Genomic DNA, 15,922 nt, shown 5'->3' on the forward strand with positions numbered 1-15,922 from the left:
GAAAACGCGGCCCGTTCATTTCGCGAGCTTGGAACGATCGATCCGCTCTCGCGCAATCTCGATCGGCAACGATGGAGACCCGAGATTCATTTTTCAGTCTGCAATGATGCGAATCCACCTGGATCGGTGTATTAACGTGCGCTCTCCTCCGGGCAAACGGGGGAAACAGCTCGATTTGATAAACGATTTCGTCATCCATCGTTTTTTGAGTCTGTCTTCGCGCGCGCACCCGAGGCACGCGGTGAAAAATCTACGCGAATTTCCTCTTTAACCGCTACCGGGGGAGGCGCACCGATTCCGCGAGTACCTATCAATTGCACTCGGAATTAAACAGCCGGTCGGTCCAATTAAAACATTATGCATCGCGTCGCACGAGAGGCCCAGCCGTGGTACAAAAGGATAACGAGACTTGTCACGCCGCGAGTCTGCCGCCGGGGAAAAATCAGAGGGAAAACTCTCGTCGAACGCGCCCCCCCCCCCCCTGGGCTTTATGACGGCGCAGTCCGTCGACGGAGTCAAAGGAATCGGCGGACGCTGATTCAAAATAATCATAGAGCTCCGGAGTTTCAAAGGGGCTCGATCGAAGATTGACCTAACCGTTATTAATGCCCGCGGGCGGTCGCTGGAGAAGACTTTCATTTTTTCGATGGCTACCTCCACGGTTGATACCCTCTGCCAGCGAATTTTCAGCTAAAAGAGTTGAAGCGGGAGCCAGGCCATAGGAAACGGAAGTCTACTCTCTCGGGGCGTGATATGGAAGATCGTGAACTTTCGGAGAAGCGGTCTTGCTTTAATTAATAACAATTTCCTAAGTACCTGAATGGTACTGTAACTATAAACAGAGCTTAATCGACGAAGATGATTGGGACAAAATATTCCTAGCGTTTAGGGAACACGGCTGCTCGCACCTCGGTGCACAGTGGGACGAAACGTAGACATCTCTGGACATGGACGTATCTTTGTTAAAAAATATCCTATTTTTATGAGGTTTAACTTATTTTTAAGGCAAATGATCACACTTTCCGGCAGTAAACATAAAAATTGCAAAAAATATTGCTCGCACTCTCTAGCATTTGAGAAACATCAACACATTTTTGCAGTTTGGCACACTCTTCTTTGAGCGCGGATTTTAACCCCTGGACACCCATTTCGATAAATGTGATTCAACGAGTTGAAAAGTAGAAAGTTTGAAATTTAAAATGGTTTTTGTTTCATCAACTTTGGATGAATTTTAGCAAAGTTATGAGACTTTGAACATTTAGCAAATTTTAAAATAGTTTTGTCTGGTTTTCGGTGCAAATATAAAGGGCTTCAGGGGATGAAGTATTATTTTCTGCGAAATTGAATATGAGAACGGAAGGTAAAACAGACAGTAGGACGAAACGTATAAATTGCTGGACATTCAGACTTCTTGTATCTGATCTATCATATCTTTATCAAAATTGGCATAAATATTACACACATAAACTATTTTATTCTTGTCATTTTTTATTGATCTTGAAAATGCACATATGAGGATATTTTCTACAATCTCTTCATTTCATCCGATCCTCTGATTTCAAATATTAGATCACACATTGCAGACAAAAGATAAAGTAGTTAATGTTCCCCGAAGAAGTCAATGAAGAAAATTTAGAAGAATTAATGGACATGCAGAACACACCAGAATATGATGTAGACACGGACAGTGAAACTGGCAAGCCTTAAAAGAATCTACATTGAACCAGTATTTATATGAAACGGAAATTACTACAGATATTGAAAAGTGTGTTTTGTTGTCTCAATTTATGCATAGTATTTTATATAAATATTACGTTTGATCATAATTTCGACTGCCCAAATCTATTTCTAAAACATATATTTCTTTTTAAGAAAATAAAAAAGCGATGCGATGCTTCGTCGTTTATTTATTAAGGTTTAACTGACTTTAATAATAATAACCGAATTATTTTAATTACGGATCGCTATATCATATTTATATTCATTTCCATAAAGACATAATCAATCGGATACAAGAAAAGGAACGTCTAGATACATATTTACTCGTTTCGTCCCACATGCGTACACAATTTTATTAATTCTGCTCAAGGCCGCAAGTTGGCGCAGCTGGAGTTTGGATTTTCGAAAACTAGAATGATTAGTGATTATATGGGCGTAAAATTTTTTTAAAAACATAAATATAATCATTAAATTTTGTTTTTTTTTCACATAAGAAACTTCTTAACAATCAACCCCAATGTGTAGTACGACGATAGAAATTTGTTTCATTATTCTAATACTAATTATTTACATTCATATGACAGTCGTCTCCAGAAGTGAACGTATTTACTGTTAAAAATTCAGGATTTAAAATGTCTGAATAGTTTATTTTTTCATAATTTCGTATCCATTAGTGCTCAAGGATAATGCTCATATAATTATATCAATAAAAAAAAGGTACTGCATATTTTCGCCAATGTCCGGGAATTTCTACGCGTCGCCCCACTGTGCGGCGCTGATGTTCCAGAACGGAAATCCACTTCCTATTCTTCCTCCGTCGCTGTGAAACAGGGTGGCGAGATGTTCATCCCACTTCCCGGGGCGTCCTTCGCGATGCTCGATTATACCCTCCGCGCTCCTCGACGCGGAGCAACGGTACTCCTGGCCAGGAGGTAAATGAACTGGGATAAGGTGTCTCTGAGAAACCTTAGAAATCGCGGAAGACCCCGGCAGCTTAACCTTGGCTAACGATCGCCGAGCAAGGATGTTCCTCATCCTCGATATTATCTCGTAACGGGTGAATGATAATAGCAGAACCGAGAGGAACGTTTTAATCGGGCGTTAATGGAACGAAGCCGGCCGTTGTACGCGATGGAAACAAATATTTCCGCGGTGTAAATATCGATAAAGCGACACGCGAATTAGAACATGAATATTTGCCTGGCATCTTTAAATAACAATTGACAGAGACAACCCACCCTTCCCGTGGAAGCGTTAAACGCTTCCAACATCCGATGGAACCACTCCAGTGTCGCTTGTTCGCAGGTACCTACCCCGCGAACACGCCGGTGGCCGTCAATCAGTGGGTCGTTATTCTCGCGGTGGGTGTCGACGAATTTAAGCCGCATTAATTAGTAGCCCGATCGATAATGACAAGGGACCGATAATTATGATCGCGGCTCGAGTGTTGCGCGCAAAAAGCTGGAGAGACGGCCGCGGTGGTTGGGAACAAGATGGGGGTGTTCCACCGATGAAATGGAGTGATATCGATTTCGCAGAGGGCTGCCAGAGTCGCGGAACAATTCGGCGGTGCTAGCTGAAAACGGCGGAGGAACGATAAACCACCACGTGCCGCAACCTGCTGCAACCTACTGCAACCTAATGCAATCCGCTGCTCCCAGTGTTTCACCCTTAAAGGTCACAGGTCCTCCATCCTTTTGACCTTTCACCCAGCCACACCGGCAGGGTCGCTTCTCCCTGAACATCCACCCACGTACAACCAACCAGCCACCTACGCGTAACTCGACTGGCTACCTGTGTCTTTCGCTCCACCTTCAAGGATCGAAATAAAACACGTGACGAAAACGGGTCTCCGAAGAGCTCGAGCGAAGAGGACAGTGAAAGGTTCCTGTCTCTCTGTCTTCTCTCGTCGTTTCCACCCACGCGCCGCGCAACAGCCCATCGTTACCTCGATCAAGAATAGAGAGCTAAACGCGCGACAAGCTTCGCCGATCGTGGCGATTAACCAATTAACCAGCGACGCCTCGCGCTCCGGTTTTCGGAAACGAGCCTCGTTGATCGGCTCATTATAATAACCCCGAGGCTATCGGATTCCAATAGAAAAGGTCGACGAACGCGTCCCGCGCGTTTCCATCGAGCTTTCCAACGGCTGGCCTGCTAAGAGCAACGCAGAGTAGTACAGAGTAACCGGGTAAAGCGTCCTCGGTGATCAGAGGGAATGAAAGAAATCTTCGGGTCAAGACGAGGGTGAATCAGTGGGTGCTCGACGAGGGGAGCGAAAAGAGTACCATGTTTCCGCGTAGGATGTGGAGAAACTATAGTAGCCCCAGCGACCGCTTCGAATAAATAAAATATCATAATCGCCGTCGTGGTGCAATGCGTCGCGAGATCGATACAAGCTAGAGCGACAACGCTCCTTCAACCTTTCATCTTCTTCGCCCGCCTACCCGTCCACGTTTCCCCTGCTTTCCTCCCTCTGTGTCGAGGGGGAAGAAGGAATCGGCCGCTCGCCACGATTCCATTATAGATTCACCGTGCACGCGTGCAACCATCGTAAACCTCTCGCGGACTTTGTTTCACTATTTTACGGGAACTGCTCTGTTCCCAGGGCAGCGTCGGTGAAAAATACGCGCGCCACCTATCCTCCCCTCCCCTTGGCGGCGCGAATCTCGCCGCGGATTGCCCGATCACGTTCCCACGGATTTTTAACAAGTTTTCACACCCCTCGCAGAGTGAAATACTAACGCGAACTCGGCTCCGAACCAATACTGTCTCGAGGGACCGAGGGAACTTTGAATCGAAAACTTGGCGCGCGCGAGTATCGGAGTTATTCGCTTCTTCTTTAGAAACAACCCCTTACGAACGCGCTCTACGAGCTAGAAGGTAGACGCGGGTGGAGGTCCGGTACCGATTGATTACTTTCGTCGATGCGTAATACCGGAGGTGTACCGCACAGTAGCAGGCAAGCTAATGGGCAGCTTTGAGGGTCTGAAATTGCAAACGACGAGGACAACGACGCCTGGACAGTCGGGCTTGCCTTTATCAAAATGACTTGTCAGGCACAGCCTTTATCGTGGGAGTTATCGGCCGGAGAGTAGCCCAAGGAAGCTAGGCAATCGAGACGGAAGCAGGCCGAGACTGGCGGTAGTACAGAGAGCTCTATACTAGAGCTGCTCGTGTACTCGGAAAAAGCGAGCCGAGTCTGACTGGACTCGAAGAACCGAGCCGAGCCGAGTAGGGTAGGTGTACCGTTTGTGGATATTGCACTGTTTTTGGCCATGTGTATAATTATCTTATTTTTAAACTGCTTTATTGCTTACACGGAAAAATATTGTATTTTTTAAGAAGTGGCTAAAACTGGTACGATACCTTAAGGTGGCCACAAATGGTGCATCTACCCTACTCGAAAAAAGCGAGCTGCTCGAAAGAACCGAGTAGCTCGAAGAATATCGAGGACTCGAATTTTTTCGAGCGGCTTCGAAGAGAACCAAGCGAGCCGAAAGAACCGAGCAGTCCGGGTATGTCGAATAGTGATTAAGATTCTTAACCATATTTCTCTCCATCCCGTCCCACTTCTTCCTCCATTCTTCCCTCTCTCTGCGCGATCTCCTTTTTCTCCTCCATCTCCTCCCTAATTTGTTTCCCATCCTTGCTGACTTTTACCAGCCCTTTATTCAATTCCTTCCTAATCCCCCACAGCAGCTCCTCTGTGCCACTCATCCTCCTGTTCTCCAATGGCGATAACCTCCTAAATTTCCTACTTTTACGGAATGCCCATTCCATCCCCCTCCTCAATTTCCACTACGCGAAAAATTAATTTCAATAGTTAGAGAATATTTTCATTTGCAGTTTACATTTTAATTACTCACATGATTACAAACCATTATCCAGTAGATAAACAGATGTATTCTAAAATATTCGAAACATTCAAGCTTCAAACTATTCGACATACCCGGATTGCTAGGTTCTTTTGGCCCGCTCGGTTCTCTTCGAGCCGCTCGCAAAAATTCGAGTTCTCGGTTTTCTTCGAGCTACTCGGTTCTTTCGAGCCGCTCGCTTTTTTCGAGTACTCGGCTCGGCTCGGAAACCGAGTCTCGGCTGGGTCCGAGTTTCAAGGTACTCGAATACTCGAGTACTCTAACAGCCCTACTATAGAGTATAGACTCTATACCAGGCCTGTCCAGGAATTTGCTGAACCCTCAAGAGCGAAAGGTCCCTATGGTGGGGCACAACCGTCGCCGTTGCCTTCGCTCGCAACTACCCGCGGTTGCCCTTCGAAGGCAAGCGCAAAAGTTGGACCGGACCCGCTTGTAACCCGCTTCGAATAAGACAGATTTTATCCCATGAATCAGTGCCGCTTTGAGGCAACGGGCCAGAGTCTACGACAAAGGACTTCGACTCGACGAGAATGCTATCCGCGGACGATTAATTATTAACGTCGCACTAAATGTTTCCTCGCTTCATCCTATTAATAGCGCAGAACGTCCGCGAATGGAACGGCGCCGGTCACGTGGAGGGCTATTCGTGGACGCGTCAAGGGCAATCCTGCCCTTCGGAAACGTTCGACAAACGAACGCCACCGCCATTACTTATCTTACACCCCGTGCATCGGCAGAGACAGGAGGAATTGCGCGCGTGGCATCCCACGGAATCAGGTTCTATCTCATAAATCTGCGGATCGGAGGCGGCACCGCCGCGAATCCGCGGCCTGTAGCGCAATCATCGATACGTAGGCCGTAATTTTTCCGAGTAACAGGTCTATTATCAATATCGCCCAACATCCGATAGGTCTGTTACGAACAAACATATTAATTACCTAACTCGATTACCCCGTTAAACGGCCGGCTCTCCCGATCGCCCCGATAAACATCAATTTCGCCGTGCGCGGCCAGGCTGCCGATTTTCAAACGTTATCCCTCGGCCCCATCGATAACATTCCCTTCGATCGCTCGTCCCGCGCGCACGCCTACCAAAGGGGAGCGTAATCGTACGCCGGCAATTTCACGATCGTTTACGCTGTATTTACGGCTCAAGAGCCTGGACAATAAAGTCGTAGGTGTTGCTCGTCCCTCAGGAACGCGATAAAACGTCGCACCGGTCAATTAGACGCCGATTCGCGGCAGACTTTTGCCACGTGTCCCGGAATCGCGCGGCTGGTAAATCCCCTCCTCCCCCGAGGAGTCATCGGTTCTACGAAAGAAGCGAAAAGAAAGAAGAGATAGGCTACGGACGAACCCCGTTTCCCCCGCTCGAGATCGTTCGCGCACGGGCGAACGATGTTTATGTCCGACACGGTGTTTGCAAATACAAAGGCAGGTAACGCAGCGATGCTACGCGGGCCGAGCACGTTACACTGCATTACAAATCGCGCGGAAACACGGCCGTGCTCGCACGCGTGTACTCGTGCGCACACCAGCTCGGGCAAACGTTGCGAATGCATCCTCTGCCAACCAACCCACCCTCGTTTCCACCTCTCCGTCCGTCGCCAGTTGTCGTTCCCCTCACCCCTGGTCCCCGGCTCTTCGGAAACGCTTCGCAGCGACCACGTTACATACTCGGCTGAGCCTCTTTCGATTCCGCGTCCGTCTTCGTCCCACGGAATTCCCCCAGACGCGACAATGCCGGGCTCCGATAATTGTTTGCGCTCGGCGTGCCGTATTACCGTTAACGGGCAATCCTGACTTCCACCCGGGGCACCGAGGACACCAACGGTTACAGAGACGCGCAGATATTTCTGCGGAACGCGAGACGCAACCGATACAAACGATTACGAGATCTTGCCATCGAAACGGAGGACACTTGTTCTCCTAAGGGGTCATCCTTAAATTACGTAAGACTTTATTGGGGCGGCGCGAATTTCTTACGTTTCCTTGCACGGGGGGAGTGTCAGGTAGCGTTTTACGTAATATTCTTTTAACCTAATTTTCAATAAATACAAATTCTATTATTAATGTTCCGGAAAAGTAGCTTTAGTTTAAATTTCCCGAAACCGAGTTCAATGAATTATATAAACCTTTAAAAGAATTTTAATAAATGAAAAAATTAAGTGTAAAAAATATTACGTAAGTAGGGGGTTGGAAAATCAAATCTTACGAATTCTTATACTGGGGGAGGGAGCGGGTAAGAATTCGCCAAAATTACTGTTACGTAATTGAAGGACGACCCCTAATACGAAACTCGAGGATCCCTGTGGCGAAGGTAAAGCTACGTTCACATTATTCAGGGATAACTGAAGGTTTAGACCAGTGATGAGCAACACGCGCATTTAGTCTCCAGCCACTGACCTTGCGGCCCATAATTGTTTCAATTGTATATCTAAGTCAGAAATAACAAATAAGATTAGTTTAATTAAATTAGTCACCCCGTAAATTAAAATTCTTTGATTAGTGTATTTCAGTATTTAATATTTCGGCTCGCGCAGGGTATTAGATTCCCACTTTTAACCCGCTACTGGCCAAAGGTTGTTCGTTACTGGTTTAGACTTTCAGGTGGAAAGTAAATCTGCACGCCCGTTCACGCAGAGTTACATACTGCCTTTCCCATTTCCCGGATCTTAACAATCGTTTAAATTCTGGTTCGGCGGGATTCTAACGACGCGCACGATCCCGCCCGTGATTTAGCCGCGCGGCGTGCAAGGCGCGAACAGCGAAGCCATGAAATTAGACGCGAAACAGAAACGGGACGAGATACGAGGCGTTTCGCGGAAGTTACAGTGTCGCCTCGGGGACCCGCGAGATTGAATTAGATCGGCGAGTCGATAGGCCGGAATTTGCGATAATGGGACGTGCTGGATTTTATGGCGGGCGTCTTCTCTCGATAGCAGAAGGAGATCGACTCTAAACACGTACGGGGGCCGAGCGTGGCTCCGGCGTGCGGGGTGAATAAGCAATAAAATCAAGTGTGGAACGGCGCTCGTTTTCTGCATACTTTATGCCCCCCGCGCTGCCTAGGTATTTGCCGCGCGCATCGAGTCTTCCAAAGGTATGTGCAAGTTTTAAATCGTTGCCCGTGCATGCTCTGCTGTAGGTACGCTGCTAGGCGCGGCCGATACCGTCTCAATTTTAAACGCGAAAACTGAACCTTGCCGCTGCACTGCAACGAGTGCTTAAAGGGTAATGTCACTCTGCAGCCCGGAAAAGCAGCCTGATTTTGAGAATTTTTTAAGCGAGTATAGTGAATGGAATTCAAAATTTGTCCGGAGGCCTTTATTGTACCTACCTTGAAGTGTGATCACAATTTTTAATTTCTTTTTTTAATACAGAACGGCGGCGTCACAGCTCAACAAAAGAAGCTTCTTCTGAAAAACAGTGTTCCGCGGCCGGAAAGATTTCTCCTTCGATTCTTGACCTAGAACAAAAAACCAAAAATGTTTCAGTTCTATATAAGACTATCTCGGGAAGTACACGAGGAAATTAAAAAATACTGCTTTTTGTAAGAATGCTGCATGATTGAACAAAACGTTTCAACAATTTCCAGGTTGTAGCAGTTCCGTGTTTTGTTCAATCACGCAGCATTCTTACAAAAATCAGAATTTTTTCATTTCCTCGTGTACTTCCCGAGATAATCTTATATAGAACTAAAGAAAAATCGGTTTTTTGTTCTGGGTCAAAAATTGAAGGAGAAATCTTTCCGGCCACGAAACACTGTTTTTCAGAAGAAGCTTCTTTTGTTGAGCTGTAGCGCCGCCATTTGGTATTAAAATTTTTTTAAAAAAATTGTGATAGTACTTCAAGGTATGTAGAATAAAGGCCTTCGAACAAATTTTGTATTCCACTCACTATACTCGCATAAAAAATTCTCAAAATCAGGCTGCCTTTGCGAGCTCCACAGTGGCATTACCCCTTAACGAGTGTCCCGAAGGTAGCGATACCTTTGTTAGTCTGTCACTAAAACGTCAGCTTTTTGCGTGCAAGCGCATTAGTATGACGGAGGTTACGGTTTCCCTGAAAGCCGTCAGTTCTCTCCACCGACGGGTCGGGGATCGCTAATTAGGATCGTTAATAGGTCGCTCGACGCCGTCGCGTGGACCGCTAGCTGCTGTCCAACGATTCGAAATCAATTATTGCTTATTAGTCGCGACTCGGTGGTACGCGCGGTGAACGAGTTTTTGCCGCGCCAAACGCGGTCCCAAAGCGTTCCCGTTCTCCCACCTGACACTTGTCGCGACGCCGGCTCGCTGCAAGTTACTCCGTTGGGTAGCGAGCCAGCGGGATGAGAAATCTAAATCGTTAGCCGCCGATAGAGCGTTTCTTCTCGAGTGTGACAGGCTCGAGTAATTGCCATCGCCGTTGCGGAACGACCGGCGATAAGAGGCCCGAAGGAAGCGAGTTTCGAAGCTGGATGGACTTCGCGAGGCTGTTCCCTTCATAAGTCAGCAACCCACGCAACCCGACCCGCTCGACGTCGACGAGGACCATGGCGGGTATTTGGAACGTTCTGGTCGCTTCCCGACGTCGAGCCACGAATTCCACGCGTCTTCGGCCTCGTCTCCTATCGTCGCCGCGTCCCAGGAGTACCAGCGCGTTTCTTCCCTCCCGCTTACCCCCCAGCGGACACTCTTGGCTCGCCCCGACGCGATTCCCGACACGATTCGATCGGCTCCGCGCGGCGGGTGCAACCGTTTCTATGACCCGAATCGAGTGGCCGATCGCTCGGGACAATACGGGGACCGGTGGAAAATTTGCGAACGCTCGGCTCGACCGACGTGACACAGCGAAACACCGTATCGCCTCCACTCCCCCGTGCGCGCGCGCTTTCCAGGCAATAGCGAGCAGATAATTAAGTAGGACTTGTAGATGCTCCGCTAAAAATAGACCTCATCGCCGGGAGATGGAATCGTCCGTGACTTTATCAAGCGAATCCCCCGATGCGGTAGTCCCGATAACGCGCGAATTTCTTGTCGACGGTATAATGTTGTGCAAATTCAGAGGTTCGCTGAATTTGTGGATTCAAGATTAATTAATTCCAGTGCTGACGAGCTCGACCGAAATTCAAGGAGCTAATGAGAGGCACGAGAAAGGCTGTTAAGCGAAAGATCGCGCGTGAAATTACGACCACAAACTGCATAAAGGGAAGATTCCTAAGAGGGCCGCTGTGAGCTGTGCGTTCGCACGTGTTTAGGAGTGTTCTTAAGGGCGGTCAGTGTGCCGTGAGGGTGGAGCTTAGAGCGTGAATTGAGAGAGTAAACCGAGCAGAGCGACCGTCGGAGCGTTTACAAAGAGTCCTCAGCGAGAGAGCGCAGGAAAGGAGAGACTTACATTCGCGTCCATCTTATGGTCAGATTCTAACATCACTGTGGGTAGCGTTTCGCTAACCCTCCGCCGAGGACGCAAAGCGTATACCTTCCCCAATATCGATACCGTAACGAGCATCCACCGGGCCGGAGATCGATAAACAAGGCGTCAATCTTCTGACTCATCCCCCCATAATCGCGTCATTTCACCACCACGGTCTCGTGTACCCGCTTCTGCATTCAGCGGCGTAGCCGCAGCACCGAATCCCCCCGGCCGACAGAAAACTCGCTAACACCCGCCGATCAACGGCAACCCCTATTTACGGCGGCGGATATCCCCGCGCTTGAGTGCAATAGGATATAACAACGGTGTAACTCGATCGACCAACAGGTCAATTCGAATAAGCAGGAGGTCCGGCGGAACGACGGCGGCGCACCTCTGCGTAGCGCCGAGAATGAACGGCAGATGCAACGTGGACGGTGGAAAAAAAAAAAAGAAAAGGAAAGAGCGTTGAGAAACTTACCGAGGCTTCTTCATGGCTAGTCGATCAGCCCGACTCGGCGTGTCACGTGTCTCGCTCGTACGTCATCGGGACTGGTCTCATGGCGTCGACGAATCGCGCGTCCACAGGGCACAAATACACACCGCGGGTATCGGAATCGGTCGATCGTACGCGAAAATTCCCTAGGATCGTTTTCGCGCGACTCGTCTCGCTCGCTCCCGGGTCCCCTTTGCTGGCCTCCTGCCGCTATAGCCTCTCGCTCGCTCTCGCTCTGTCCTTGTTCCTCCCGGCGGCACTCGCTCCTTGTCACATTATTCTCCGTTTCGGTCTTTCTCGTGTGGCAGCCGCCACGAAGGGACGTGCTGCACGGTAGGGAACGCGAGAAGGAAAACTCTGGCAACGTCGCCTGGCTCGCTCGCTCACACGCTCGCTCTTTTACCTCTTCTTCTCTCCGTTACGTGGTCGTGGTCGTGCTCGTCGCTGCACACCCCGCTACGCCGCCGTCCGCTTTTTCTCATTCTTCCTCGGCCGTGCGCCGCGTCAGCCTGTCCTCCTTCAATCCCCCAACACCGAGAAACACGATCGGGCGCGCACACACGCACGCGACCGGGGGACGACACAGCGTGCACGGGACGTAACGCACACCGACAGAGCCACGCTCTCGACGTGTGTACGAGTCGCGCGCACAGCGCACCGCGCTGCCCGACTGTCCGCGAACGATTCTCCAACCGCACCAAGCTTCTCGGATATAATAGCTAGAGCTACAGACGGGCCGACGTTCCTTCGAGGGACCGAACGACACGGGACCCTGCGTCCTTTCTATCGGTACAGTTTCGTGTCACGAACGAGCCTGACGAGCTGGTGTATCGCTCTGTCACTCTCCGTCGCAGTCTAACTCGTGGCTCGTGCGTGCACCTCGTCTCTGCTCACCGAGGACGGAACATAGTCGCACTGTCTCTTTCCCTCCTGCTCGCACTCCCTCGCCCTCTCTCTCTCTGGTTCGAGCACACGCACACACACTGTCCCCACGAAATGTTTTGCTCCTCGAGCGTCCTACACGGTTCTCTCGACACTCGCGACGAACCCGACGCTTGGCTACCGAAACAAGGACGCGCCAGTGATTTTCGACACGCGCGACGCTCAGCACACCCCCAAATATCCCGACATGTTTCGATGTCACCTTCGGAGCTACTCTCACTTGCTGGCGGTGGCGGAAGCCATATTGCGATCGCTGTTCGTGACACCGTCAGAGCGCCAATCGGCGGACGGACAAGGGGGATTGCGCGCACGCCGATTGGTCGAGTGCACCTGTTACATTGGCGCCATCTACCGGGGCTCCTCTGTGCCATACCGTTCGCTCTACTTATCGGCGGATTGGAAAGCACGCGACTCGAACGCTCTTCGTCCGATAATGCGTCCAATCGTTTCGGGGAAGGATCTCGCTCGCGCGTTGCGAGGGCTAAAGGGTTAATCGGAAAAGAAAGATCGTCGACAGAGCCCACCGCGTCTCGCGGCTTTTAATTCGAACGGTTGCCGGTGGAGCTTTAAAGGGCGATACGAACTGCGCGCAACGCCAGAAAGCGTCGGTGAATCCGTTAATAAATATTAATCGTTATCGCTCCGACCCGTTACTTAATTATGCGGATATTCAAATATACGGCTTCGTACCGCAGCAAAACCGCGGATTCGTTGACATAAATGCACGTTATTAACTGCCTCGAACGGTGCGCTACAAAGTGCGCGGATTAAATTTTCGTCTCGCCCTTTGCACTTGAATTTAACGCTGGGGACATTTAATTTCTTTCGCGTGCACGCGCAGAAAGTTGGTCTATTAACGAATAGCAGGCGTAACCCGGCCTCTCTAGCAGCGCATCGAAATCCTGATTACTTCTGACCGCACAGGAAATACTTTGCGACCGCACAGCAGCAGAAAAACAGGAAACACCGTGCGCTAGTTCTGTTTCTGGACGGAAAGTAGATACGTACAGCCCGTGCCAGGAATGTTAAAAACTCCTGGCACTTTACGAGCGAAGAACAAGTAGGTGCAGTAAAAACGTAGAAACAACAACAAGCAGGTTCAAGACGTTAGAGCCAATTCCAGCGCTCTGATTTGTCAGCCGTAATCCGTGACTTTTTCAAATCCAGCATGCTCGTACATTTTATCGCGCCGATCAATAACTGGCAAGATTATCCGTATCAAGAAGCACACGGCTATCTCTGGCGTTCCTCCCACCATTTTGTATACAAATATTCATGCCCTCCGCCGCGGGGTATGAAGTACGTAAAGCGACATTCGAAGCTGCTTAGAATGATTTCGCGGCACGATACCTCCGCTCCGTCCGATCCCCTTTTCCCGGCGAGGCTACGAAAAGGGTAGGAACAGGGCGGATTATGCAAATGAAACGGCCGAGCATCGCCCGGTGTCTTTGCACCGAGCGGCAAATTACTAATTCGCAGGCCCGAAAGAATCGGCTACACCGAGAGATATCTGGGCACCGTCTCGCGTACCCTGCTGGCAAAGGGCCGTTTCGATCAGGCGAGGTGGAGAACAGCTGTTCGATTAAGGCGCAGCCGAGCTGGCTTTTAAATTTCACGAACGCGGGTGGGGGAGCGAAGTTGCCAGGGAAACGCCGCGGAGACACTATTTCATCGTTCGACACGTCGAAGCGCAGAAGGACGGTCGCGTAATGCGCGGCGGAGGCAGAGATCCGCGTCAGCTCGCGAAGGAATCGGGCCCCGCGAGCGTATCCAGCCATCGAATCGATCATGGAGAATTTACAGCACCCGCGGCGCGAAACGCCGACCAACTTTCCCCATTTCGCCGGCCTACAGCGACAGACTTGAGACACACATGCGCGAGTGGGTGTGCAACAAGTCTACGCTACTTTGCTGCATCTTACGCGCCGCTCCGGCTCCAGAGGGGGAGGCTTTTTAAACAACCACCGCGTCAGAGCAACACCTTGCTTTTCCGAGAGCCAATTAGGTACTTACGATCGCTGGATTAACTCGATTTTATTGGTACACGCGCAACAAGTCTACACGCTACTTCCTCACGGGAAAGTACCCGGAGCTATAGCGCAACCTGCATTGTTCTCCTTGCGGCGATTAAGGTACACTCGTAAAGATCCTTGGAACCGTGGTCGCCGATGGGAACGAAAGGGGAGGTGTAAGCGCAGCGGCTGGTTTAGCGATCGGTCCGCAGAGTGTCCGATTGTCGTTCGTCGGGTTAGCTTAGGGGGTAGCATGAAGAGATACCGGGACGCACGCAGGAAAGGACGTGCAACAAGTCCTCGTCAATGGCCTCTTTCGGACGTTCCTCCTCTTTCGACGGTGCCTACGTCACCGGTGACGCACGATTTCCGCTACGTCACGAGGATCACGAGGACGCGCCGCACAGTGGTCTAATTCGCCAAAAAGCTGGCCAAAATATGAAGGCATCTTTCGATTTGTACAAAAATTGGTATACAAGGGTTTTCGAGCTCGCTGATTCAGAATCTGGAGTCAAAATTACAGGAAGAAAACAAATGGTGGTCGAGTACCTGAACAAAATATCAAATTTAACAGACACCTAGTACTTTAGAGTTTTCATGGTCGCTGATATCAAATGTGTCATCGAAAATATAAAATTCATAATGGAGGATGTAATATCGCTTGCATAAATATTGTCTTTTACGTATTTTTTTCGTAGAAAAAGTGGTATTTTGAAGTTGAAATATCATTTTCGAAATTTTAGTTAACATTTCCAGAGTAAAGGAAAGTAGAAAAAAATAATAATCTTGACTTCATTCTAGTACGGGCTATAGCAACATGTGTATTGAAGATACACACCAAATTTTAATGAAATCGGTTAAGTAGATCTTGAGATTTTATGAGAGCAATGAGAAGATCCTTTCGGTACACCCTTTTGCGCACGAGGCTCTGTACTGCCACCAATTTTGATTATTTCTCATTGTAAAAATTTGTAAGTATTGTTGAAAAATGAACAAATACATGTAAAAAAACGTCAATGAAAGAAGTTTCATAGTTTCGTTATAAAAAAATTCCGGAGAATGCAAAAAATTGTCTATAGAAGACCCTCTTAAGCACTTTAAATGTAAATATCTTATAAGGTAGCAAATTGTAGCAAAATTTTTAAGTTGCATATCCTTCTAGGCAGTGTACTTGAAATGAAGAATTTCTTCTTTGCGTATAAAAGCGTATAACATTACTTTTTTCCTCGTTCTTTATTAAGGGAGGACTAAGATGTACGATATATTGGGAAGGGAAATACACGGGTAAATGTACAAATATTTTGGACTGCTGCTATGCAAATTTAATGTTTATAACACATATTTCAATGGTAAAACATTTCACAAATGAATTCCTTCAATGAAACTTTGTGTGATGCATTAAAAATGATAGAAATATCAAGACATTAAGAACCAAGAAATTAAGCCAACTTTGAAGGTTTATATAATAATAACTGATT

General features: G+C 48.6%; 1 protein-coding gene across 4 annotated transcripts in view; it reads right to left on the reverse strand.

Annotated features, from left to right (window-relative positions):
* Lilli (AF4/FMR2 family member lilliputian) overlaps window positions 1-15,922 on the reverse strand; it is a 157,993-nt gene that overhangs the window by 112,133 nt on the left and 29,938 nt on the right. Inside the window, exon 1 of one of the 4 annotated variants that reach the window (XM_076820462.1) lies at window positions 11,476-12,693. The exons of the other annotated variants lie outside the window; for them this stretch is intronic. Within the exon in view, the coding sequence (XP_076676577.1) occupies window positions 11,476-11,489 (14 nt within the window). The 5' untranslated portion in view covers window positions 11,490-12,693. Of the gene's footprint in view, window positions 1-11,475; window positions 12,694-15,922 lie in introns of those variants that run through there. 4 annotated transcript variants of the gene reach the window in all.

Source organism: Andrena cerasifolii, chromosome 9 (genome assembly GCF_050908995.1).
Source record: "Andrena cerasifolii isolate SP2316 chromosome 9, iyAndCera1_principal, whole genome shotgun sequence".
NCBI classification, from domain to species: domain Eukaryota; kingdom Metazoa; phylum Arthropoda; class Insecta; order Hymenoptera; family Andrenidae; genus Andrena; species Andrena cerasifolii.